Genomic DNA, 23,237 nt, shown 5'->3' with positions numbered 1-23,237 from the left:
CAGTGTCTGGTACTCTGCTGCTTCTCATTCTGTAGATTAAGGGTCCCCAATTTTTTTGCACCACGGATGAGTATGATGTCGGCATTATATTCACAGACCCACCTTCAGATAAAAACAGTAAAAACAAATCATATAGAGTCTGTGTTTCACTCATTTTCACTAGTGTACAGGTTAATTAAAAAAAAAAAAGACTTAAACTAGGGTTTGGTGTGTGAAGAGCCTCAAGATAATTTTATATATGAGGAAAAAACATTTTTTCAAAACAAAACACACATTCTGACTAATAATACAGCCTGGATGTGGGGGGGACTGCACTGTTGTATTTATCATCTGCTTTTTTTCACAACATGCATATAAAGGTCAGAGGTCAGCTGTGTTGCTTAAACTTCTAAAAGTCGTTTTAAATTCCAACTGTGATTTAAAAATATTGACGCCTCATTTAAAAGAAAGAAAAACAATATTCGAGCCATTATTACGTCAGTGAATAATAATAATATAATAAAATACTGATGTATTGGTTTGTCATATTTAATTTAAAAAAAGAAGAAGTCATAAGTCATATTAACTGGCTTTTAAATAATAACGTCATGGTATTATGATGCCGTTAAAGAAACCGTGTCACCAGTAAAGTCACGTTCTCCGTTCTGGAGCGTGAGATGACGTCACGGGTGGGCGGAGTCAGTGCCGCAGCTCAGCAGCTCCGAGGGAAGAGTTGATATATTCTTGCGCGTCCTTCCATCTGAGGTTATGGCTGAGGACCTGGTGTCTGGATCACACGCAGGACAGACGCGGGACCACTGCGGGAATATGTTCTGAAGAGCATCGACATGAGAGTCTGAAGTGAGTCCAACTCTGGAGCCTCAGGTGGTTTAAAACAAAAAAAAAAGTCTTGATAAGAAAGTGTGTCTGGTCCTCTTGCAGGTGAAGAGGAAAACCTGCCACCATGTCCCACGCACAGGTCGAGATCCCGAGACGGGGCTTCCCGGGTCTCCCCGCGGACCTGATCGACGACTGTCTGTCCCGGGGGCCCGCCGTGCTGAGGACGAGCGGAGCAGTGGGCGCGCGCAGGAACTCCTACTGCCTGCAGAAGATCAGCATGGACCTGGACTCCCCGCTCTACAGCGGGGTCCTGTCCAAAGCCCTGTCCTGGTCCGCGGAGAACATCCTCACCCTCCCGGAGTCCAGGGTCGAGGAGGAGGAGAAAGCGGAGTCTCCTCCGGTCTCCAGCCCCAGCACGCCCCCCTGCAGCCAGGAGTCCTCCTGGGCGCCCAAAGCTCCGGAGGCGAGCTCGGACCCGGAGACCGAAGCCCTGCTCGCCAAGCGGAACAAGATCCTGTCCCGGATCACGTTCGACACGCAGTGGGAGCAGGACGAGAAAGAGGACGTGGAGACCAAAGCCGTGGCCACCTCACCTGACGGACGGTACCTGAAGTTCAACATCGAGATCGGGAGGGGGTCCTTCAAGACCGTCTACAAGGGTCTGGACACGGAGACCACCGTGGAGGTGGCCTGGTGCGAGCTGCAGGTAGGACCACTGTCCGGTGGCGTTTTGATGTTGCCATGGTAACCAATTTCAACAAGTGAAATGTTCAGGTGATCAGGAATCATCAAAAAAAAAAAAATAAATGAATAAAAGTTACTTGGTATAATGGAAACTCAGCACTAAATGATTCAGGAATCAGAAAAAACCCAATAAGCGTATCTGAATTATGAAATAGAAATCAATTATTGTGGATTACACAAAATGATAAGCATTGAAATCTAGTTAATCTGATAAAATAGTCCGATTTTATGTTGGATTCGTCTCAAAAGTTTAAATACATTTGAAAAATAAACATCATCACATGATTAACGTGATCAAAACATAAATGTTGGTTAATGTGGATTAGTGAGATAAAATCTTATGAATATTGAGAAAAGTCCAAATGACGAAAAAACATTATTATTGAAAATGCATTTCAAAATAAAACAACTATCAACATGATTATTTGACTCATTAGCAAAACAAAAACAAAAAACATGTGTCAAACTCACGCCCCCGGGACAAGTTGGCCCGCCACGTAATTTTTTATGACCCACAAGAGTTTTAAACTGGACTTATAGAAAGTTAATATGGTTTGTGCTTCAATAAAAAACGGGTTCTTTTGGTGAACAAGTACAATATTAAAAAAAAAAGTTATTTTAGACGGAACAACTTTAGTACAATTCTAATATACCAGGCTAATTTACCCTCGTTTAATTACAACGAAGACTGTCAATGCATTTTCTTTTACCATTTAGTCACAGTTTTAGCCTTTTATTATGAAATCCGGCAGCTGAAGACTTGAATAACAAAGTGCAGGTGTTGAGACTGTCTGATAGCATCACGTCTGTTGTGTCTGCTCAAGCTGGAGCTTCAGCTCCTCAACGGAGCAAGAATGACTTCATTGGTTACTTCATAACCCAAACTTAAAAGTAGACTTTATCATGTATAGTTGTGTTGTTGTGCAGCAGCTGAGCCTGTCATGTGCTGCCACTGTGGTCGAGGCATCACCGTAGAAGTTATCGTCGTCTTTTTGATGGTTTTCTTTCACGACCGTGTACCTTATCACAAAAGGTCAGCGGGGTCAATGCGAAGCGGCTAATCTCCCGCGATATTGTTCGGCGCTCTCGACCTTGGGCGTCGTGCACGTTACGGTGGGTGGTTCTGTCAGCGCCGTCGGCTCCAGACCGTGATCCACTCTTAATCTCTGTTTTCATTAGCGACCAATGACGGCGAGGCTGCGCTCCTCACGTGCGCGGGAGAGCGTGCACAAATCCATGTTTCCATCATGATTACCGGACAATAGACGTCCTGTGCTATTTTAGGCGCCGTTCTCCGGCTCTCACAAGTGGGGATAATGAAACCATCACCAGCTGACTTTTCACTTAGCTTTCATTCCACACTCCTTTGTCTCAAACTCATGGCCCCGGGGGCTAAATCCAGCCCGCCAAATCATTTTAATCTGGCCCGTAGCTTAAGTTTGTAGATGAAGTCATGACCTATGAGGATTTTTAAGATAAGATAATATATGAGTCAACAGTTACACAGAGGACATCACACTGTTTCACGGGTTCATTGCAGGGTTGTTTGAAGTCAGATCAAATAACCAGACAAACCTGCTCTAGTAGAAGAACTCACATTTCTCCGATCCATAAAACTCTGCACTGGCTGCCAGTTTCTTTCAGATTCCATTTTCAAATTCTGGTTCTTACTTTCAGATCTATTCATGGTCAGGCCCCTCCTTACATCAGTGATCTGATCCAGCCTTACACCCCAGCTCGGGCTCTGAGGTCTGTGGATCAGAATCTACTGATGGTTCCTGAACACGCTTCCGGATCAGAGGAGAGAAATCCTTCCAGGCAGTTGATCCTAAGCTTTGGAATGATCTTCCTCTTTCTCTGTGTTTGATGATCTACTGACTCCTTCAAGAAACATCTTAAGATGTTTTTATTTGTTCAGGCTTTTCCCTGATTTTCTGGAACTCCTGTGTTGTTCTCAGTGTTATCTTGATCTTGAAAATATATACTTTATTGAATATTGTTTTGATTGTTTAAGCGCTTTGTGACCCTGGTCTGGAAAAGCGCTATATAAATACAAATCACTTACTTACACTATAATTTTTCTGCTTCCAAACCACACTTTCTTAGGTAACACTTGTATTGATGTCCCAGCATTACTCAGCAAATGTGCCGCAACTTTTTTAAGCTACAACTTTTGAGCTAGAAACTCTTGCTCAGCCTAACTATCTAATGGTTATTCAGAAATATAATAATTTATTCCTCATAACACTCAAAAATGTTCTCCTCTCATGATTTTAAAGCCACTCGGAATAGCTTTCCTTCCCCACGGTGACCTCGGTGAATTCTATCAATCTATTTTCAATTGTTCCGTGATTACGTTTTTTTAATATCAAACTTAAGTAAGTTGCTCTTGGCGCGCGGTCACCACACAGACGGGACACCAGCTGCTTCTAATAGATTCAATGTTCGATAGCACAGTAGAGGTTTTAAAAGATTTAGAGCTTTAACCCCCCCCCCCTCTCTCTTGGCTGTTCTTGATGTGTGTCAGTATCGGTGTCCGGTCGCCACATGAGCCCTCAGAGGTGACAAGTTCTGCCGTCGTGGCCCGTTGACCGCGAATGTAGCTACTGACATTAGCCCCCCCTCCCCATTATCATCACCTTTATTTATATTCCATCAAGTCTACATTGTGTAATGTTTTCTGGGCAATTGTCGTGATGATTGAAGTTGTGACTCGACTCGTCTTTCATTTCCTTTTCGTCGTTGTTACTGCAGGCGAGACGAGAGTTCTTCAGACTTTTTCTTCTGATTCTCAGCGGCGTGTCTGGAGTCGATATTTATAACGGGTTGTTCCGATTTAACGTTGTCACTGTGTTTCGCTTCAGGCCAGAACTTTTTCAGTTGAAGTTACAGTCGGGTCTCAAACCACAAGACTTTCAACCAGACTCTGAGAGTTTAAATGTCGGAATCATATCAGCGTATCTTAGGCGTCCACTCCGCCCACTTTGTTTTCACTTGCACTTAAAGCAGACTTAAGGGATGGTTGTAATTTTAATTTATAAAATGATGTCCAATGTTATATATTGGTAGTGAAAAACTTTGTCTTTGGAAAGGTTACATGAGTATTTTTTCCAATGTTTATGTGAATGACATTTGTTTGGACAAATATAATGATAAGGATAAAAGCATCTTGTGAGATATAAGAGCCGATATCTAGAACGTTTCCCGTTGTTCCTTCAACATGTCTTCTCGTTCTGGAACGAACTGCTGTTTGAATGGAAGCACATGATAGTTTGCTACCGAATGATTGAATCAACGTGAAAGAATTGCTTTTCGCGGCTGCCAAGTTAAAATCATAAAAAAAACGTTTATTTAATTGTATTCATTCCCTAAAGTCTTTTATCGTCACTTAATGAACAATTAAAAAATAAACAAATGTATTTTTAATTTATATAAATAAATGAAGTATTTGATTTAAAGAAACTAACTTAGTTGCACAATGATATTAAATTCCTCCGAAAAAGGCAAAAAAAAAGCCCTTTCCATGAGTTTCGGATCTTATATTTGAAGATTATTTGCGTCGGGTTCCGGGTTTTGACAGAAAAAGTGACAGCTGGGATCAACGCAGGTGAGGAGAAGCTGGCCCTGAAGGTGGAGCAGCAGGTGGTAACGTTGGCCTGAAGGTAGCACTTTGCTCGACAGCTGATGGCTTCCACAAAGCTCCACAAAGACTCCTAAGTTCCTTGAACTTGCCCTAGTGTCACCGAGCGTCCTCCTCCCTCAAGGCAAACAAAAGCACAACCCGTCACTATTTGACTTCCAAACTCCCTTCATCGCTCCAGGCAGTAAAAGTACAGTTTGTTTTTTCCGAGCGAGTGAAGAAGGCCGAGCTGCTCGTCGTTTGCCGTTTCAACTCCAGAGGTTAATCTCTCTAATCGGCTCTAATGAGCTTAAAGGTGACCATTGTTGATGCGGTTGTGAGTGGTTGACCTGAAAAGAGCAGGTCGACTTCAGCCGCCCTCCATGTGGTCACCGACACCAACACAAACGCTGTTGGTGGCTAAACACCATCACTTGTTGATGGAGCAGCAGTTGGTGGTGCGTCACCGGTGGAGATGCCTCCTCGACCCTCACTCCTGCAATCTGCACTCACTTAAACAACTATTTCAAGTATGACGGAATTTTCCAAACATCTGCTTTAATGGCTCTTTTTTTTTTACGAGTCTCTCGTCTTCCTATGAGCCGCTTATATACTCTCCTGTGCAAGATGTATATGGTCAGAACGTGAGCTTTTTTGTCAACGATACACCTCCCTGCCTGTCAGGCCACACCAACACTCCGCTGGCACCGGACAAATCACCTCGAGTAAGAGTTTAATTGCCGCCGCAGATGAGTTGACGATGAAAAGCGACTCTGGAATGGACGGCAAACCTATCGGGCACCTGGGCTGGAGGGAGTTACTCAATGTGACGCCACTTACGTCAGCTTACCTACATTCTTACGCAACTCCTTCCTGATTAATGGCGCCTTCTAAGAAACTATGCCGACCTCGGACAAGAAGTTCCGTCCTGGACAAGAAGAGCCACTTCTACAATGTGTGACAAAATGTCAGTGGAGATGGATTGTGAGGAGGTCACTTGGGCGGAACTCTTTCTGTAGGAGAAAAAGAAAGATTACCTGAAAGAATGCCAGTTATCTGTTGTAAAAATAACTAGCGGTAAAAAGGGTTATTTAAAATACCTTTAATATAGCGTGATATGTAATGAACTGAAACAGAGGAATATTTTCAACACGTCCCGAATAATCTTTAGCGCTTGTTTCTTAAGTTCTTAAACTGAGTCTGAAAAAGTAAATTGTGGTCAAAGTTCAACTTAGTTAAATCCATTAGAAAATGATAACAAAAGAAAGAGATTCAATAAGACGCCAGTTTGTCATACGTAGCGGCAAACGCACAACCACAGGCATTCAAAAGTGAAGTATTTATCCATTATTCAGATCTACTAGGTTCATGTCAATCATGGAAAACATGACTTTATTATCGTTATTTGATCAATCCTTCAACTTTGCGTCTCCACGTCTGTTCATACGTTTGCCCTCGATCATATTTATCAACTACCCATATATTTTACACACAAAATAATACCTGATTATAAGAGCATAAAAATAAGTTAGTTTTAATAGAAGAAACTAAACAATTGTTTTTCTCACTCTATTGCCAGATTATTTTACAAACAATTCAAGTCTTCTTTTTGTCTCTTAACATCTTGAAACGATATTTTTTTCTTGGCATGTCAGGTTACTTTAATTAAGTATAAACAGACATTTATTTTACTTGAAACAAGATGGTCATATTTGTTGAAATGCTTTTGCTTCTGTAGGGAATACCAGGACCATAATCCGGTCATAACAAAAAGCAGTTGGAAATGGAGACATAGAAGAGAAAAACATATATATTGAGATATATTAAATGGATACAAGTACAGATATCCTTTGTTCATTGCAAGTATTAAGTAAGTAGTGTAACATTCTGACAATTACTGTAGTCCATGAACTAGTGGCACAAGTACACAAAACCTCGTGTCAGGAGTATCTTTGAACTAGTTTCTGATTGAGGTGTTACACTGAACAAACTAGTCGTGTCTTTGTCCCTCGTCACGTGACATCTGGCTTGCATCACACACCCGCTCAACCCGAGATAAGCCCCGTCTCCTAGTGACGCTCAGTTTATAGAGACACCCTCAGTGGTCTTTACTTTGAGATCAGAATAATTTGTTGATATACTTGCAGCACGGCCGTGTGCGAGCGGCTACCTAGCAACCGGGCCCTCGCAGGTGCTGAAAAGTAGAAGGGATTAAAAATGGATGAGCCATTGTTGGCGGGGGACGTCCAGTGTTCAGTGGTCAACATGGAGGACGGTCGGCTGCTGCCGCTCACTTATCTAAGTCCTCAATGTTTCCTTTTATAAACCCTTACGACCAGAAAGTCACATCGGCGACTGATCGGTGCACACAAGCACAAATCCTTCTTAGTGTGTTTCCTCTGGAGGGAGATACGAGCAACCATGAGTGGGTTTATTTTAGCTGATGCTAGAACGTTTCTTTAAAATCAAGCTTAATAAAACTTTCAGACACATTAAAACGGATGTTAAATGAACATACCAGATATAAAACCCATATGGATTCACGGTTTTCTGCTATTACTAAAGCTCACAGACTAAACACAATTATTAATCTAAATCAAACTGATTTAATGTCTATACTTTATGCTGTAATACATAATACTTTACTTTACTTCAAGTTGTTTAACTGTTCTGTTATACTTTATGTTGTATTTAAAACTGTGTAGCATTAACAATGTTATTTGAAAGATCTTCAATATGTTGTGTCACGATATTAATTTGTTTTCATTCTCAGGATACTCTTCTTTTTCAGTTAATTCAAGTTAATTAAAAAATAAAAAGAACCAATATAAATGCTAATGCAATGCTAATTACTTGACACACATGTATTAAAACTCACCACAAACCCCATATATTTAAACTATCTTGTTCACTGTAGTTCATGTTTTGTAGTTTCCCTTCTAAAATATATCCTAATAACCGATTCTCTCTCTTAACCTCTTAATTTATATCTTACTGTTTATGTACTTTTTATTCTGACCTGTCCTTGAGTGCTGTAAAAGGTGCCTTTAAATGAAATAAATTATTATTATTATTATTATGTAATGTTATTTCATTCTAGGTTTTATTAAGTTTGCTGTCATTTTAGAATTCTATTTTCCTTTCTGTCTTGTTCCCTACCTAATGTAGCGCTACTTAAAGTATTTTTTATAGTATTAAGTGTCAACCTATAAGATAAACTATTGTGAAAACTCAACTCTCCTGACTCACTCACATGTTTCAAATGTTAGTCTTCCTCTCTAAGACGCAGTAAGTCCCTCATCATGACCATGTTTTGAACTTTATAAAGTTCTCCCCCATCTGAAATCTTAGCAAACAAGAGGTTACGAGGACAGAGTCCATTATGACATAATAATGGCTTCACTCCTCCTCCAGCGAACTGTAATCATCCCTCACTTTGTTTATACAACGAATCCAGTAGAGGTGAAGAATTATGGGATTCATGATGCGCAGTGACAAACCTCATGGTAATGGTCAACAAGATTTAATCCCCAGAAAGAAAGTGTTTTAAGTGGGCGGGGCTTAAGCACATTTTCTAACGTAAATAAAAGAGAGTTTTGTACAAACAGACACTGATAATACAATAGATGTTCAAGATCTATTTAAGACACACATTAGTTGCCCTTTAAACCATTTTTGACTAGTTAGTTAGCATGACCTGCGGCTGATGGGTAGTACCACAATAATGGCGGCCATCTTTCATCTAGACTGGATGCCTGCAGAAGAGGTTGATGGCAATTAAGGTTGCTTCAGCAACGACTTGGTCTCCAAGGACAAGAACATAAACAGCTCCTTGTCAAAAATGTTCTTATCTGAGCATGTGTGTCATGATGACAAACTGCAGAGCCTCAGTCCACCGTCTGCTGCGACATCTACGCCTTCCTCCCGGGCCGGCGGTGCCACCGGGGCCCGACTTATCGGTACCAGCCAATGTTCCGTCAAGAGAGGAGGTGAAGGAGGTGAAGGAGGAAAAGAACATAAGCTCCGGGGTGGAGTGGGCGCACGTCACTGTGACGTGACGGCAGTTGTTTGTTTGCAGTAGCTCCATGCACTTTGAAAGGAATGCCTGCTTGTGTCGCCTGTAAACATGTACAACAGCGAGGCGTGCGAGACCCGACTTGTGCCGATCAAACAGAAAGTGATGACTGGGGTTTCGAGGATCGTGTTTAATTGTAGAGTGTCGTGTCGTTTTTTTTGGACGTAAACCCCGTCGGACAGCAGGGGAGGTTCTGACGACTCCTGGGCTCTTCCAGGGTGTGTTTGAAGGCGTAATTGCTTCTAATTGATGGGAAGAAAGTTTTTTTATGAAACGTCTTTCTTATCTGTTTCTGGGCTAACGGTTACTTTACCAAACCGTGTCAGAGTTTAACTAGTTATCTTAATAGTTTCCCATCTTTTTGTGATTATACCTACAGTTAATTTTAATAATGAATCATGCTTTGATATTGCGTCAGTGGCCCCCATATATTTCTTTCTTGCACCTCTTTATGTGTCACTAGTTTACGTCTGAGCAATAAATTCTTTGGAGCCGGTTCAATCTTATGAGTCATGCTGTTGCACATCCTCACCGTGCACGACTACGTGCTGATTCTGACATCGCTTCTGCAAGTTGAACCCCTTCAGGTGGATCTAGCAGCGTCGCTTGTTCCTCTTTACAAATGTGGGTCAGTAGATGAAAGTATAAATGAATAAATAAACCTTCAATATTGACAGTGTGGCACTGCTGCTGCTTTTTACTTTGGGGTGAAAACATGTGGCGGTGCAGCAGTGCGGGCCCGACAGAGGCACGAGTTTTTGCTTTCCAAACAAACCAAAGAGTCTAGTTTTTTTTTTTTTACTAGCTGTCGGGTCTCTGAGGCCGTGGTTGGTCTGACCTCTGCTCTGAACTGACCATGTGTGTGGAGGTGTCGCGAGTGCGAATGTGTTCCGGGCTGCCATGTGAGCCGCAGATGAATCAGGCCTTGGTCCCTGGACCTGTTTGAGATCCGGCACCTTGCCTTCCCATCAACAAACACGCTAATGTGTTTTCCCACTCCACAGAAAACATTCACGTGTTCACCCCGAACTCTTGATATATATACTATTTCCACTCGGACCCGGTCTAGGATTCATAAACATCTTCAGCTGCGGAGACAATCCAGCGCTTTGTGATCCACATCCGGTTCTGGCGGAGCTGATATCGGGTCAGTGTTTGTCGTAGAGTCACACAAACAGCCCGACGTGTCTTTACAGGACTGAACCTCCACAGCTGCAGGAGACGCCCCGGAATCTCTGAACTTTCTTCACAATTCCAGAGAGTTTTATCAGCTTTGCCTTCATGAAAAACAATATTGAAACATTTTTTTGTTCATGAAAGAGTCTGTATCAGGCTCAGGGTACTAGGCCGTAGCAAATACAATAATAATAATAATATAAATCTAATATCCAAACTATAATATTTACATGTATGTATCATTGTATGTGTGTGACAAACGGGGGGAAAAAGCAAACTTAAGAAATTTGCTGTGAATATATATAACATTGTATTATTCAATAAGTATGTATTTTACTACCTATTTCTTGAGTAATAGTAAGTAAGTAAGTCATTTTTATTTATATAGCGCTTTTCCAGACCAGGGTCACAAAGCGCTTAAACAATCAAAACAATATTCAATAAAGTATATACTTTAAAGATCAAGATAAAACTGAAAACACAACAGGAGTTCCAGAAAATCAAGGAAAAGCCTGAACAAATAGAAACGTCTTATACTTAATATAAACAATATATTTCCAAATAAACATTCTTTGTCACCCATTACCGATTATATCGACAACACAAATGATCATTTTATTTCGATTACATCACAATTTATGAGTGAAAAATTGTAAACCAAAATAACGAGTGAAAACCCAAAACTCTGTGACCGCTCTTAAAATTCCTTTTAAAATGTTTTACACAACGACCAAGCGAGCAGCAGTTTTGTGACGTCCTGAGGGTCCAAGGGGGTGAAGACATATTTTCTTTGACAGGAGCGGCAGTTAGCCGGCCTTGCACATGCCTGTTCAAGTAGTAAAATTTGACAAGTGACACGAGGTTAACAAGTAGAAGGGGGAGTGATGAGCAGCATTTAAAACTGGTTTGGCTTTTTTAAGTACTTGTAAAAAATATATGAAAGCCAGACAAAATATCTCCATTAAATATATTTTTGTAAAATCAAGAGAAGCTGTTGTCTAGAAGCTATGACACTCTCACACTTGGATGTTAGTATGGTTAGAACTCTGGCTTTGGAACCCTGGAACAGTCGTGTTATACTGGAGCCAGCATGAAGATGTTAGGACTGGAAGAAAGAAAAAAAGATTCAAATCTGAGACTGACCTTAACACCTTCTCCAATATAAAGATTTAGAGTTTAGGACAAACACCTAATCCTCAGTCGGGCTTAAAGAAAACCTTAACGTGGGTTAGGATTAGGGCTCATCTGTGACACGGCACTGACAAATTCAAAAAAACAATTGGCCTGAAAACTTGTTTTACGTACATAAACTAGGAGACACAAACAAGTATATATTAGTCTTGTGTTGTTGTTGTGTACTAAAATGTCAATAAGGTGATGAATGCTTAATACATGTGAATATATATGTATATATATACATATATATGTATGTGGGTCACAGTGGTTCTATTAGTGTAATAAATAAAGATGGGCCGTAACAATATTAATGTACCGCAGGAAAACATCATGTGACTGACATACAATAGCTCCTTAATCGAATCATTCCTTTTCTCATTTCTGCCCCAAACATGATGTTTGAGTCACTTCTGAACAGTTGCGTAAGCGAATTAGGACAGAACCAACAGGCAGAACTAAGCTCCAGTTCACTTGTTGACCACGCTGTTTTTTTTTTTTACTCCTGAGAATTCCCGCTCGTGTCCTTGGGTCGTCTTGTGATCATTCTGCGGTTCACGGTGTTTTGCCTCGGGAACATCTTGTTTTGTTGTGTTCTCCATTCCGTATTCAAATATTGTCGATGCTGACGGAAGAAAAACTGGTTTAAGTTGCTGACCGCATATTTTACAAACTTGACTGTCATAGTCTCTTAGCAAATACTGTAACCTTGAATGGTTTCTAGATAAGTTTGATGGCAGATTAAGGCTTAGCGCTTGTGTATTTAAAATGTTATACTTGTCGACGGCACAGACACGGAAGGCTCAGGGGAATGTCCTGGCATTTTCTGTCAGAACGAGCACCTGGAGGTCACGACTTCCTATGTTACCTCGAACTGAACTAAAGTTTGGTCCCGCCACTGATTGATTTGTTCAGAGCATCACATGTGACCGGTTCGTCAGCGTCATGCGTTGCTCACATCTCTTGATGATTTAAAAAAAAAAAAGAAGTCATTTTCACAACAGTTACTTGGTTGTTTTGAACTAAATCAGTGAGAGATGTGAAGAAACACCTGCTCTACTGAGAGAAGCTGATATACAGTATCTCTACATGGGAAGCTCAGTCAATGCACAAAATCAAACACCGTTTTGTAAAATTTTGAAACTCCGGAAGAGATGGAGTTTTACTTTTTTTGGTGTTTACTTGTTGGGGTTTACTCTGGGCACTCCGGTTTCCTTCCACAGTACATAAACATACAGGGGTTGATTGAGAACTTGTGGAAACTTTCCGTAGGTATTAGTGTGTGTGAATGGTTGTGTATCTCTGTGTGCCGTGCGTCCTGTTCAGGGTGTCCCCAGCCTTTCACCCGAAGAAACTGGGATAGGCTCCACCCACCCTCGTATGTGAATAAGCGGCTGAAAATGATTGAATGAATGAAAACATTTCAGCATGTGTGGGATTTAATGTAAGCTATCGGATCAACTTTAAAATTATTCATTTTCTCCCCACAAAATGTGCTAATTAACTATACATTTTAAAGAAAATACAACAGATATTGATTGTCCTTGATGCTGCAATAGGACTTTTAGATTCCTAAGCTCTAAAGCAATAGAAAACATTCTGTTCTACCATAACTAGTTTTCTTTTTCCAAATAGCTGAAGATTCTACACGCAAACAGATCTGTTTAATAAATCCACCAACAAACCAATTATTGCACATGTTATTACTTAGCCGACACAAGAAAGACTCCACCAAAAAATGTCTGAAATCGTTCCTTTTAAAAGTCCTCCTAGCATCTGAAAACAAGTCACTTTTATTACAGTGTACAGGGTTTTATTGGGTGAATAATCTCCGGAATGAACCAGCCTTTTGTCTCCTGATTATCCTTCTGGAAGGAAAACAAGTTAATGTCAATGTTTGTTTTGAAACTGGTTTCTACAACAGTTGAAGTGCATGATGTGCTGATGATGGACGCAAGGTGTTGGCAGATTCAACCAGTGCCTTCACTTTAATCACAAATGTCACTTCCAGAGTGACGCAAACCTGTTTGTATAAATGGGAGGGTCACTGTTTTATGTGGGATAATAGTTATCATTTGATGTGACTCGACAGCTGATGTTGTTTGATTGTGTCAATGAACATCCAAATACACACATTGCTACAATAGTTATTGGTTTATTGTTTAGATTTTGCTCGACGTCTACCGTCTTCAACTGGCAGACAAGAATAGAATGAAAGGCTTTTATATTATTGAGAAATGGATGTGAGTGCTAGTCATAAAAGTTAACACACTCAGGGGTTTTATTGACTCTGGAGTTTTATTGAGACACTAAAGTGACGGAGAAACTTTCAGGTCCCAGTGTTGACAGATAAAACCCACAGAAATATAGTTTTCAAGCATGCTTGAGATTTACGTTGACTTCGGTTTGCTGATACAGTGACGCGCCGGTATGTGGCTGAATCAAACACCACCACGCTTGAACGGCCACATGCTCTGTACCTGCCGGATGTTGCAGCAACGCGGCCGTCCGCAGAGTCAACAAGAAGCTTTCGTCGGCAAACAATCCAATCTCCCTTGATTCACCACTTCCTGCGCTCGCATCCCAAACCTTTGTAAATGGACTCCTATCGGGTCCGCTCTGACAAAGAGTCGCTTTTGACCGTTCAGTCACTGATAGTGGACTCGTCGTGACTCGGCCGGCAATTAGCCTGGCGCCACAAGTCGGCGTGAGAGCGCCGGATCACGAGATTAATGGCTCACCTGACTGCGGCCACAGAACAAATCAGGTTTGGGTTGGAAAGGGCACACTGGCACCTCAGTTCTCACCTGCACACTGCACACTGATGCTCTGTCAGTGCCTACGTGCGGCGCCTTATTTCGGACATGGGCGGTGAAGTCACTTTGTCAGGCCGGGCCGAGCTGGACAGGTGTGTGGAAGCCACCCCTGAGGGATTGTGTCTGCAGGCTGCTCAGCATCTGCAGCTCTGGAATGATGAGTGTCAAGGACCATAATTACTAGTCAGGAGAAGATGGATGTTGCTGCTTTCACTGCTCTACAGTTTATTTTATATTTTCACGTGTTTCCATAACGTTTAATAATTTGCTTGAAATCTCATTTGCCGTTTAACGGCAGCACATGTTTTTGTCAACTGTGCTGCTAGAGAACTTTGTGGTGTGTTCTTCAGTTTTACAACTCACACTCAAGAAAAGCGTTTCCATTGCTATTTTAAGTATTGAAATATCTGATAAGCGTCTTCGCGAACGTCTTTTACTTAGTGTCTTCGCCCATGCACCCTTTTGACTAGTTAGTGATAGTTGTAGAAACATGGGAACCACATAAAACCACCAGTACATAAAAAACACTGAAGAACTTCTATTCTTTACTGATTAAATTTATTTAAGCTCCAACAAGGACTTTCTGTGTGTAATATCAGGACAAACGTGTTTTTGTGTGAGGTTCCGTTGAAGACCACACCTTTAATTACGATTGAATGTTGTGCAACTAATGGTTACATTTCAATGTCTTATCTCTCACTCTCACTCATGACCGCCACAAATGGCTTTGATAAGTATTCAAACTTATAAGTTGTGGATCGTGTTGTGTGAGCTGCCTACAGATCTGTCTATAAGTGAAATCCCTTCTTCTTCTTTGTCTTTTTCTTTGGAAAATAAGCTAATAAGAAGAAATGTATGCTCCAGACCTTTGACACAGATTCTGAGACTGTAGATGCCTTTTTTTTTTCCACTTGGCCTACTTTCCTTGTTTAGTCAAGATTTATATAAAAACCTCAGTGTGTCGGCACTGAGGGGGATGCTCTGCAGGTCCCTGCCAGACTTTCTTTGACCCTACAGGACGGTTCTAAGTGAAACCCCGAGGCGTAAGGCACCTGGTTGGGTTCAGGTGTTCTCTCCGGTGTGGTGTTCAGGTTCCTGTTGTCATAATAGCGGCGCTGACGGGGACCCCTTAATACCTGCGGCTCTTGTACCATCAACACTGCTTATGTAACTCCACTCTGTTACACACTCCCCTGCTCGGACCCCCAGCACACACACACACATCTGCTGCAGCTAAGAATAAGTCATCGAGGAGTGAGAGAAGAGAGGGTCACTTCACACTTGGATCTGGACTATTTCCTCGTCTTTTCCAAACCGTTTGTTTTTGTTCTGTTGCTTTACGCAATGATTTGGTCTGTTTCCTCGGCTGTCAAACGTCCAGAGAAATATTCCATGGAAAACTTGCATACACACGATTGTAAACAGCTTCTGTAGGACATGGTCTTCCCCAAAACCACTAGTGTGAGGAACCTTTATTTTGGTCGTTGTTGTTGAGTTGTTTGTCAGGTTCTTTGGTAAATCGGTGGTTTATTCGGGAAGTCTTTCTTAGTGGGCTGGATCTCTTTGACGTCGTGAAAAAGACTTCCTGGTCGTGTCAACAAAACCATTTCACTAAACAACACAGTTGTTAGCAACACCTAGCGTAGCAATAAACGTGACTGGAATATTACCCGATGGGGTGTTTCTAACTGATCTTAACTATTATCTAACATACATGGTTACAACTTTCACATTACCTTTCATGAACCTTTCACTTGACTTAATGAATCTTCTTCATCATAAAACCCCTTCTACCCTTCATTTACTTGACAGTCAATTTATGAATTTTTAATTAACTTAAGATGTTACCTTTCTATCCTCACGAGGCCATTACACTTATGACACAATTATTCCACAGAAAGGACAGTTTTTTGGGGTGATAGTGAACATTTTAAATCACTTTTAGATAAATGGATGGATGGATGATGGATGATGGATGATGGATGATGGATGATGGATGATGGATGATGGATGATGGATGATGGATGATGGATGATGGATGATGGATGGATGAATAGATGGATAGATTGATAGATTGATTGATGGATGGATATATATATGGATAGATAGATAGACAGATAGACAGATGGACAGATGGACAGATGGACAGATGGACAGATGGACAGATGGACAGATGGACAGATGGACAGATGAATAGATGGATAGATTGATTGATGGATGAAAAGATGGACGGTTAGATAGATAGATGTATATATGGATAGATATATAGACAGATGGGTAGATTGATTGATGGATGAATAGATGGATAGATAGATAGACAGATGGATATATGGATGATAGATAGATAGACAGACAGATGGATAGATGGATAGATAGATGGATGGACAGATAGACCTATGGATGGATGGATGGATGGAACATTGTTGATTCCTTGGGAGATTCCTTTGGATAATTAGGAATTATTAAATTGCTGGATAACCAGATTAAATCATTTACACATCATGCTTAAAACATGACATCTATTGTATGTTTGACATCCCTTCAGTGGGACGAGAAAAATCCATCCCAGTAGCTCACAACTCTAGAACTCTTGTGGTCCAGATTCGCCGCAGCAGGATTTGGGCTCTTCTAAGAATGTCTGCATTTTTCCCCCCCTCACTATTTTGCAATCATGGCAGCGCTGGGATGCCAGGCTCTAGTAAACTCTGTGGTCTGGAAGTGTGGCGCTGTGCTGCGAGACTGGGTCGCTGCAGCTAACGCTACACCGTCTGTGTTCTACAAACATTGAGGAGCACGCCTGCACACGTGGGGGGGAGCTCTCTGCTCGGGGGTCTGATGTTATCACATCTAAGATACATAAATATCCAGATGGACGCATACACCCACTGACTCACTCACAAGCTACACACTTATTGGTGTCACTGTGGAAGTGTGCACCGTGAAAGACTCTTGTGTAACAACGTGACCCTTCAGGACTTTTAGATCAAACGGGAAACAAGCTTTTTACCTTTACGAGCCTGTTTTCAGGATGTTTTACATTTTTTTGGAGCGACAAAGTCGTATCTCTTCGGTTGAATAGTAAAATATGACGGGGACATACTGTGAAGGGAGGATGCAGTCTTGCTCGAGAACAAAGAAATGTTTCAAATTCCTTACAGTGAAGAGTTAAAAAATAAATACAGTAACAAGGAAGTAGATCACAGTTACAAAGCCAAGGCTTATTGCTAGTTACCTCTCAGAGAAGGGAAAAACTTGTAATTCAATTGTAATTCAATTGCATTTAAAATAAACAAAAATCCCATTTTCACTGCTTCTTCAACTCATCCTTGCAGGAGTCATCATTTGTGTGTGTTTAAACTTGTGCTGTTTTCATAATCAAACATGATTAAACTTGTATCGAAAATGTTGTGAGTGCATTAGACCGACTGGTTGATAGAACCAACCCTTAAACATTGAGGATTGACAGATGGCGTGGAGATGAAACGCAAATGTCACAAGTGTATATCCATTGATAGTGCAGTAAACAGGGAACACTGTTGCCAGTATAAGAAATCCTTTTGGAAAAAGTGTCTTTAGCAACCATTGAACAATATTTAAACATTCTGGCACCAAAGCCACATAAGTTGTTTTATTGTTTTTATAGTGTCTGCAGGTTAAACTGAATAAAATCACATTTACTTTTTTTTTGAAGTTGTTTGGAAGCTTCCTCCTTATTTTGTAACTTTTCTTTTGATGACCATACCTTTGCTTTCGACTTATCAGTGTCTTTAACCGAAAAACAGCCGTGAACCGTACAATAGCAGCAAATGTCTTGTGTAATAGCCAGTCCGGTTATTTATTTATTTTTAGAAAGCAGGCAAGAGTTTAATGACACACTCTTTTGAATCTGCATTGTTAAAATAAAATCCAGTTCATAGGCCAATGATGGTTTGACAATCCTGTCCACACCTCTTGTTTTATCCTTTATGAGTTTACCATGTGAGGCTTGGAGTAAAGTTTTTGAAATAACTGGAAGATGCTATACCTGGAGGCACATTAGTTTAACTCTGGTAAAGTATTCCAAGACACACCGTCTCTTAACTTTCACTCTTTCTGAAACGGTAAAGATCATGAATCTGGGCTAAAAGTCGGAGCTTGTGTAAGTTCCCTTCCGTGAAGAAGCAAAACAAGCGACTTAAAGGCAGACCTTGTGTCTTGCTGTCAAGGAAGGGGGTCATCTTGTTTGAGCCGTGGGTATCAAATGACGGATCGACAGGTGACTGACGCGGGTACGAGGAGATCTTTTCCGGTGCCAGTTCAGGTCGTCGGACAGTTCGACTGCTTGTGTTGCCAAGCCTCTCGGACACATCTCGAGCGGGGAGAGAGTGGCGCTGTCGGTGGACTTGATTGTAAGCACAAACACATGCAGAGCAATTTTCCCAGAATTCCGCCTCAATGCAGGATTCATCGTCCCGTCTCCCGAGAGTTTTCCACTAAGCACCTACCACAGGCAGCGTTACTCCGGCTGCAGCTAAATTGAAGCATTCATCCTGGAGGAAGCACAGAAATGTCTTTGTCTGGCATCCATGATTGCAGTGTTTAGTTCGGCTTTACATGGAGTTTTGGAGCTCCCCCCCCCCACCCCCCCCTCCCGCCACATCTTGATCTGAGAAGTCAGAGCTCACCTTATGGTGGAAATCTATACGATTATGTAAGCGTCGGGGGCTCGGCTACACGGAGGAACCCGCGGTTTCCAGCTCTCATTAGTTGAAGTAACAGCAATTTATCAGATTGGATCCTTGTTTGTGTTTGTGTTATTGCTGCATGATTACGCAACAGCACATGGCTGGGACACAAGTGAGTTTGTGTCCAACCCTTGAGTCACCCACTCTGATTTATTCATTCTGGCGCTGTGTGTACACATGTGTAAGTATCCTAGTTACCTGTTGTCATGGCCGGTTTGCTCTGCAGGTTGCGCAATATCTGTCAGGACTTGTGTTTTTATGAACCCTCTACCTGACTGCCTAACCCGCTGACTTCCTACCCACCTGGTCAGATAACATAATTTCTTTGACCTTCTTCCGCAGACTCGGAAACTCACCAAAATGGAGCGCCAGCGGTTCAGCGAGGAGGTGGATATGCTGAAAGTGCTGCAGCACCCCAACATCGTGCGCTTCCACGACTCCTGGAAATCCACTATGAAAGGACACAAGTGCATCATCCTGGTGACGGAACTCATGACGTCGGGGACGCTCAAAACGTGAGCGGAAATGAGAAATCTTCTTCACATTCTTGAGAGTCGGCCGGTGGTGCTGCTCTATAGTCCGGCAACTTGAGGCAACTTTGGGTTAAAAGTAAACCTGGGTTTCCGCTTTGTACAGTACGGTTGTGGGTATCCTCAGGTCAAAAAACTAACCTAATGGATAATTGTCCAATATTGATCCCACAACTACGTTTAGGGAATTAACAGATAAGAAACTTTCTGAAAACTGTCAGGCGTAGTAGCTAATAGTACTAAAAAGTTCTTGAGCTTTACTTTAAAAGAAAGGGTTCACCATGAAGTAAGTGGCCCATTCATCATTTGCGTGAGGACTCTTTGTTCTGTGGTACAATAAAAGACGTCCCATGAGAAAATCCAGGTCTGTTTATAACTTCCCCTTCTGGGTTAAGAGATTGACTGTATTTATGCTTCTGTTGAAAGCTTCCTCTTTCTGCTGGACCGTGTGTTTAGACCGGTGTGCGCGTCTGTTCCAGGTACTTGAAGAGGTTCAAGGAGATGAAGCTGAAGCTTCTGCAGCGGTGGAGTCATCAGATTCTCAAAGGGCTTCACTTCCTGCACACGAGGACCCCTCCCATCATCCACAGAGACCTCAAGTGTGACAACATCTTCATCACCGGCCCCACGGGCTCCGTCAAGATCGGAGACCTGGGGCTGGCCACCCTTAAAAGTGCCTCTTTTGCCAAAAGTGTCATTGGTGAGTCTAGTGACCGAACTAGTCATTGCAACATAAATAGTTAGTCACTTTTACAACGGCTGCCCTCTTTTGAAACACCGCAGGAACCCCTGAGTTCATGGCTCCGGAGATGTACGAGGAGAAATATGACGAAGCCGTGGACGTCTACGCCTTCGGGATGTGCATTCTGGAGATGGCCACCTCAGAGTACCCGTACTCCGAGTGCCAAAATGCTGCGCAGATCTACCGCAAAGTCACCAGTGTGAGTATCTGACTGAAAAACCTTCATTTGTAAGTCGGTGTCTGGAGTTAAATCTTGGTGGAACTGGAATGATCCGACCTCAGTATATCATCAAATACAAAACAATGGTCTGACATTTGCAACACACTTTAATCCTCGCCTACATTTGGTTATGACTGAGTTTCTCATGAAATCTGAAGAGCCTCTGGGAAGTTAAAAGTCCGTGGACTCTTGACAATTCTTTCAACATCACAGTGTCTTCACACTCGTCAGTTTTGTATGACAAAAAGTCATCCCTACAAATGTGTTTTGGTCTTCAGGGCAGTATTTATAGACCTCTGATCTGAAGGGCAAACAAAGACATATCCTTAATTCAAAAGTTTATCACTGTTATCTAATGAACCTGTTTGGTTTGAAGATGAATAAGCAGCGGCTTCTCAATTTTCTTTGAACGATAATTTGTTTGTTTCCTGTCGCAGCCTCATTATATCTCACATGCTTCAAATCAGATAATTCCATTAGAAGTCAGAAACCATCAGAGAAAGGCATTAAGTGAAAAGTATACGAGTGAGGTCACATGAAAAAAAGGAGAAAATAATTGTTCTCAAAGGACACGTTGTTCTGAAGTTTGGCGACAGAAGCATTAAGCAGCTGTATGTCCAGCAGTGACGCGTTGGTTCGCGGACGACGGCGACTTTAGGAAACTATGGCTCAACACTATAAAGAACTCTTTTTTTTTTTGTTTCTCACATATGTAAAGCAAACAGCGGCTGGAAAGTGGGAATCGGACAATATCCCTGAGTCAGACTCTTTCCACAAACACAAATGTTCCCAGCCGAGTGGACGCAGACCTGTAACAGGATCTTTGTAAAAAAAATTATATTAGCTGTACTTTTTATAATTTCATCAAGGTGTTTGCGCCGAGTAGTGACGGAATCCGTCACACCGTAAACGTCTCGGTCCAGTTCATGTTCTCAGCGTCTACTACTGTGACGCTTTAAAGACACTTCTAACCTAGCATTTGAACCAGTGGGTTTTAAATAGTGTTACTTAAATGCTTTAAAATAAGATGCTGGATTAGATTAGGTTTTATTTTCCCCAGAATAATTCCTTCTCTCAAGAACATAGACATCAAAACTTGAGGCTAAAAACGGCCTAAGTTTGAATCTTAAAATCTATAAATGCACATTATTCTACCGGAAACAATGCCAGTGTATTCATTTAGCTTAGTTTTTTTTACATTCATATATCTGTGTTTTCCAGCTCCAGTACATTTCCAAGTGTAAATTATTTGTATCTTCCTGCTCAAACTGGAGTTTTCCTCCTTAATACGCAAATTTAAATTAACATCATCTTTCATTAAATTATCTTTTTTCTAGATTGCTTTTTGGAATTCATTGTTAAGATATGTTTATATTTATTGGTCTACTCAAATACAGGAAGCTGTATTATATTAAGTATCTAACAATTTCAATAACAAAGGATAAAAATAACATTTGTACGTGGTTGGTGGCAAAAACAACAGGACAATGATTTTTATCGACAACTTTTCATTGAAAATAAGGTGATGAGTTGCATTTATGTGCACAGAGAGGCCCTTAGAAAACGCTGTCCACTTTATTTAAAGTCTCTCTTGCAATTAGTCGACTCTTTTAGGAAAATGCTGACTTCTCGAGGAAGTCGTGGCACTCGGTCCTGCCACCGTGAGAAGGTTCCAGGACGTCTCAGTTGTTGTCGTTCGCTCCATCTTGACGTCTCGCCGCCACAGATTCCAGAGTCGGAACAAATCTCTGTTGAATCGCAACGTTTTAAAAACCTTTAAAATCCTCTTGTTTAGGTCTTAGAGGTCTCTTAGAGGACGGTCGTGTGGCAGCTTTAATCTAGTTTGGATGGACTCTCAAGTGATTTATCGGGAAGGTGGCTAACAAAGTTTCACTTACAAAGGAATCCCTATTCTAGTTGCTTCAGATCTTCATAATGAACTTATTTTGTGGTTTCAACTGGAACTTTGATTATGTAAGGAATTAAGTAAGTAATATTTATTTATATAGCGCTTTTCTAGACCAGGGTCACAAAGCGCTTAAACAATCAAAACAATACTCAAAAAAGTACATACTTTAAAGATCAAGATAATACTGAGAACAACACAGGAAAAATCAAGGAAAAGCCTGAACAAATAGAAACGTCTTAAGATGTTTCTTAAAGGAGTCAGTAGACTCCATCAAGCGCAAAGAGAGAAGAAGATCGTTCCAAAGCTTAGGAGCAACAGCCTGAAAAGATTTCTCTCCTCCGGTCCTGAGCCGTGTGCGTGGAACCATAAGTAGATTCTGATCCACAGACCTCAGAGCCCGAGCTGGGGTGTAAGGCTGGATCAGATCAGTGATGTAAGGAGGAGCCTGACAATGAATAGATCTGAAAGCTATCTGAAATGTGATTTGCCTTCACTGTCTATTTAAAAGGAATTGGTTTTGCGCTGCATGCAAAACATTGTGTGAGATTCTGTTATTTTTAGCAAAGAAATGTTCTTGTCGTTAAGACAGTGAGTGAAGTAAGAAAACAGCGTGACACAGCACGATAACATCATGAGTCAATTCAATTATTGGGGTGTTTTAGCCACCAACAGCTCCTCCTGAGCCAAGAT

General features: G+C 41.4%; 1 protein-coding gene across 2 annotated transcripts in view; it reads left to right on the top strand.

Annotated features, from left to right (window-relative positions):
• The first annotated feature begins 699 nt into the window (after positions 1–699).
• wnk4a (WNK lysine deficient protein kinase 4a) overlaps positions 700–23,237 on the top strand; it is a 42,746-nt gene continuing 20,208 nt past the window's right edge. For both annotated transcript variants that reach the window (XM_087784089.1, XM_087784088.1), the window contains exons 1-5: positions 700–840; positions 922–1,525; positions 19,489–19,661; positions 20,156–20,376; positions 20,460–20,617. In XM_087784089.1, coding sequence (XP_087640215.1) covers positions 944–1,525; positions 19,489–19,661; positions 20,156–20,376; positions 20,460–20,617 — 1,134 coding nt within the window. In that variant the 5' untranslated portion in view covers positions 700–840; positions 922–943. The remainder of the gene's footprint in view (positions 841–921; positions 1,526–19,488; positions 19,662–20,155; positions 20,377–20,459; positions 20,618–23,237) is intronic.

This window comes from Callionymus lyra, chromosome 2 (assembly GCF_982586985.1).
Source record: "Callionymus lyra chromosome 2, fCalLyr1.hap1.1, whole genome shotgun sequence".
NCBI lineage: Eukaryota > Metazoa > Chordata > Actinopteri > Syngnathiformes > Callionymidae > Callionymus > Callionymus lyra.
This window is presented reverse-complemented; position numbering and strand designations above follow the sequence as displayed.